General features: G+C 45.0%; 1 protein-coding gene across 1 annotated transcript in view; it reads right to left on the bottom strand.

The window, feature by feature from the left end:
• Window positions 1-356: 356 nt before the first annotated feature.
• GALNS (galactosamine (N-acetyl)-6-sulfatase) overlaps window positions 357-4,577 on the bottom strand; it is a 42,677-nt gene continuing 38,456 nt past the window's right edge. The window contains exons 12-13 of the mRNA XM_010292615.1: window positions 3,814-3,931; window positions 357-443 (exon numbers count right to left, since the gene is read on the bottom strand). Coding sequence (XP_010290917.1) covers window positions 357-443; window positions 3,814-3,931 — 205 coding nt within the window. The remainder of the gene's footprint in view (window positions 444-3,813; window positions 3,932-4,577) is intronic.

The following is a 4,577-nucleotide window of genomic DNA, read 5'->3' as shown; positions in this document are numbered from 1 at the left end:
TGAGCAATGATTTGGGAGAGCAGGTTGGGTGGAAGGAGCAAGAGGAATGGTGCATCCATGGCATTTCCGAGGTGATGGCAGAGTTGTGGTTGTCCAGAGAGCTTTTACAGCTGAAACAGTCTTCACTGAAAAGTTACCATTTACGGAAACAACTAAAACAACAGAAGAGAACAGGCTAAACCCTGAGCACTAGCAATATAAACACTGTCCATTTTGGAAGAGCAAATGATGATATCATACATACATCACACCCTTCCTGTGTAAACAGGAGTGCCAACATGAGAAGACATGAACTGTAAACCGTATGTCCGGTCAGTTATGGCTTTCTGTGTAGCTCTTGAGGGCTGCAGAGAAGATCAGTGAGGCCAAAAGCACTTCTTAGGATCAGACATGGGTGGTTTCAGGCACTTCCCTAGATTCTCGCAGCCTGGGGGAGACCAGTTCTGTGAAAAACAAACAAAAATATACAGAAACATTATTCATACCAAGTATTGGCTAAGCCCTGTACCCTAACCAACACTTTTTAATTCTCACAAAGACGCTCTTATGTCCTGCTTGAAAAATGAAACTCCTCTTGCAGCTGATGTTCCTGGGCTGATCAACTTCCCAACTCCAAACACTATTCAAAAAAAGCTTTAGGAAAGACTACAAATCCTTCTGTAGCAGATGATTCCCTCTTCTGGGACACAATGCTCTCTCCTGTGCAAATGAAGTCTGCTGGGACTCTGGTGACCTTTCTCTCTTTGCTGTTGAAGCATGGAGCAAGCAGACCATGAGGTGAAACCCCCAATTTTCCTGGAATCCAGAAAACAGTTATCATTTTTAGCACTAAGATAATCCATGCACTTTCTTGAGGAAACAAGCAAAAAGCAGCAGAAAGCCAAGGGTGTGAGAGAGATAAGAATGCCTGCATTTTAATGAGCATTATGATGGACAAATTCATGAACAGGTGGAGTAGGAGGCATTCATGAGACAACTACTCCAGTGCATGTAAGACCAAAACTATTTGCCTCCCTTGTTCCCATGTTTCTTGAACGACCTTTCTCCAGCATGTGTAGAACAGAGAAACGACATCAGCAAGGAAACCCACTGCAAACCTCAGCTTCCAAAGGGATTAGCTGAGGAAGGAATTTGGATTAAAACTTTTTCGATTTCATGGGGTTTTGTCATTTAAAATCTGGGATCACAGTAATATGAATAGCAGGTTACAGTTCCCACTCTGCCTTCAGAAATCTTTTGCATCCATTCTCTGTCGCTCCCTCTCTCGAGGTCTATCCATCCATGGGAGATTCCTGCAGTCGCCTGTTAAAGGTCAATTCAGCTCTCACCTACTGTCTTTCATTTTATTTATTTTTATCCTTGAAGTCATTCACATTTTCTTGGAGTTAAATTCCTATGGAGTAAAAGAAAAACTTAAGCCCAGAAAAGATGCCAGAGCAGGTTTCTATTCCATACAGCTGACAACAGATGGCAGTGAGACACCAGCTATCTCTGCAGAAGGAGCAGACCACAGAGGGGAGCTTTGGCGGAAGGCACCTCGCTACACGAACGGCTCCAGAGGGTTTAAGAACAATTAACGCCGTTTTCTAAATCTGTTTCTCAATTTTAAAATGCACAGCCACTGCTGGAAATTTCAGATGCTTGAGCACTCTGTAGAGGTAACAGAGATCCAAAGAAACAAATGAAATGTTTGTTCTTTTGAAAAAAAAAAAAAAACAAACCCTGTAGCTGCTTCAGTCTCACAGTCCAAGTCAGCTTTCCTGGATCCGTGGTGTAAGTGCAGAAGGAGCCCTGAGGACACCATGTGTGCTGCAAGTCAAACATGCAGTCAACCCAGCACGGCTCCACTGCATGGAGCCATTTCTTCTACACATTCACAGGAGGAAAACACAGCAGAACTGGCTCCGCAGGAGCTCCATCTACACTGCTGGTGGGATCACCACAGATGGGCCAGCAAACACTTCCCTGCTCAGGAGGGCTGGTGCTGCTGCGCTTACATCAATCCTAAAACTGCAGTAGCTACAAAATGATCCATCTGCTTTGCTCATGGATAAATGAAGACAGTTCTTCTCCTCTGTCCCAGAAAGGATATTAAATACCCGTATCAAATTCAAAGGTGACAGAATTTAGAAGACAGTGTTAGGTTAGTATTAGTAGGTGATATTTATCTCCCAGCGTCCTCCAAAGACAGATTTTGGGCCCAATCAACCCCCAGCAATACTATCACTCCAAAAATATTTGGTTATCTTCATTTCTGGTCTCAAAAGGCAACAATTTGGTGCCTGTTTATTTTAGTTTTGTGACCGTGTAATTAGCCTGTTGGGAGTTTACATAGAATAGAAAACTGATAATGTTTTCTGCTGGGATTTGAATATTTCCCCTGGGATTAGAATACCTCCCAGCCCACCCTTTTGCCTCAGACAGCCTGAGTGATCTGGTTTGAGCTTGGCCAAGCATTGGAGGAGTCATTAGCTGCCTCTGCTTATAGACTAGGCAGGCGTAACTGGATGTGGCCAAGCCCTGGACATTGCCATAGCAAAGCAGAAGGGGCAGCCCATGGTCTGCACACTTCTACCCAACTGAGGTAGAACAAGGCATGCTCAGGAAGAAGACTGACTCTCAGTAGCCCCAAGGAGAGGGGCTAGGGCATGGGACAAAGTATGGGATCTCCAGTCCAGTGCTTTTTCTATCAGGCATGCCAAAGACACAGGGTGTTGACAAACAGGGATCCCAGATGTTTTCACAGCACCTAAACACAGTGTACCAGGGTAGCTGCAGAACAGTGGAGTAAGCCTACAATTTATGAACCAGTTTTGGAGTTGGAATTAGCACAGAAGAAATGCCTTTCCAGTGAAGGTCTCTGGCAGCAGGCAGGCACTGGTGAGAGAGCCTGAACTCAAAAGGTCCCAGAGGAGCACAGAACAGCATTTATTAAGGGAAAAGTTGAATAATGAAAGAAAACAACACAAAAACAATGGTCCTTCAAATCTTTTTCCTACTTAACATCCAAAAATAAAAAGATGCGACAAAGCCTTCTTACTAAGGAGACACAGCTCCACATTTTGTACTTTTCTGCCTGTCTGGAGATAGAACCTAAGCAGCAGGTACTGACTGTTTCAGAAGATTATTTCAGCATCAGAAAGATTCTGCCTGTTACTATTTTGTGTCAGTCTACAGGCACATCCCCTTAGACTACACACACTCTTGTCATCTGATAACTTTACTTCCTACAAACCATCCAGTTTCTTTACCAGGTTCTCAACAAACCAAGCAGTATTTGACAGGAAAGCCAAACTGTAACTTTTCCAACATGTGATTTGAAACAGAAAACAGAATTGAAAATGTCTGTCACGTTTCAGGCCATAAAGACTTTGGAAAAGTCAGGCATGGGTGAAATTGGAGAAAACCGAGCAAGACCACAGATACTCTCACACATTACTGAAAAAGAGCCACTGTTCCAATCCCACCACTCAAAACACAGAGGAGTTTTGAGATTTGCAGAAGGTGATTAGAAAGGAAAAGAAGGATCTACAGCTGCAGATACTGCCCTGTGTCTAAGGAAGGAAGCCACAGAGTTTATCATAGCAAGTTGGTAGACCTAACCCCACTCACTTTGTACAAGCCTTCCTATGCCGCTGCGTTCCACAGATAACAAACAGCTCTCTCCTCTGCAGAACAGCCAGACGTCCCTTCAAATGGGCGAGCGTGCATCTCTTCTCCATCCCTTCCCAGCATTAGGCGACATTTTTAAACCTTCACAAATATATTTTCAGCTAAGGATTCTCAAATGTATTTATACTTTTAACCACTCACCATGACGGCCTTGTCGCACACGTTAAGCTGTGGCTCCCCTGGCACCATGGTAGCTTTGTGCTGCTGGACAACGACAGATATTCGCTCCATAGCCCTTTGGTATTCATCGCTGGCAAAACTAGAATGTGAGAAAAATACAGACATTATTAGTGGGGCTTCGTACGTGGCATCATTACAATGTCCACATCACTAAGCTAGGTCAGAAGGCTTTTCCTGGGCCACAGCAAAGGAGAAGAGGACGTAAACATGCAGTTGACGCTAATTGCTTGCAGGTCCGTAGGGGAATGAAACATCTGGGCTGACAGAGTCCAGCCTGGCTGGGCCTGGAGGCTGCGGGTCTGAGATGCTCTGCTTAGGGCAGCAAGGACAGCAGATGGCTTGCCCTCCCCAGCAAAGAAGCACATGGCTCGTGGCAGATCACCTCTCAGCATGGGGCTTCAGCTTTCAAAACTGCTAGTCCCAGTGGCCCCAAATGTGTCGCTTCGTAGTCAGGCAGATACTCTGCAAGCTCGTGTTGATTCCCAAGGGGGATCTTGTTGGCAAAGGTGACATGCACAAAGAAGGGTGCCTCTGGGGTTGTCCTCAGGCTGTGCCTTAAACGAATAGCAAGGGAGATTTCCTAGACACAGGACAAACACCTTGCCAGACACATTAGTACATAAACAAGTTTGCCGAGGAAATCCTTCCAGTGTGTCACCCAAGAGGTCACCGAGCTCTCTGCGCATTCATCCTCCACTCTTTCAAGTGCTTTTCCATAACACGTG

The sequence above is a fragment of the Phaethon lepturus genome, unplaced genomic scaffold (assembly GCF_000687285.1).
Source record: "Phaethon lepturus isolate BGI_N335 unplaced genomic scaffold, ASM68728v1 scaffold12348, whole genome shotgun sequence".
NCBI lineage: Eukaryota > Metazoa > Chordata > Aves > Phaethontiformes > Phaethontidae > Phaethon > Phaethon lepturus.
This window is presented reverse-complemented; position numbering and strand designations above follow the sequence as displayed.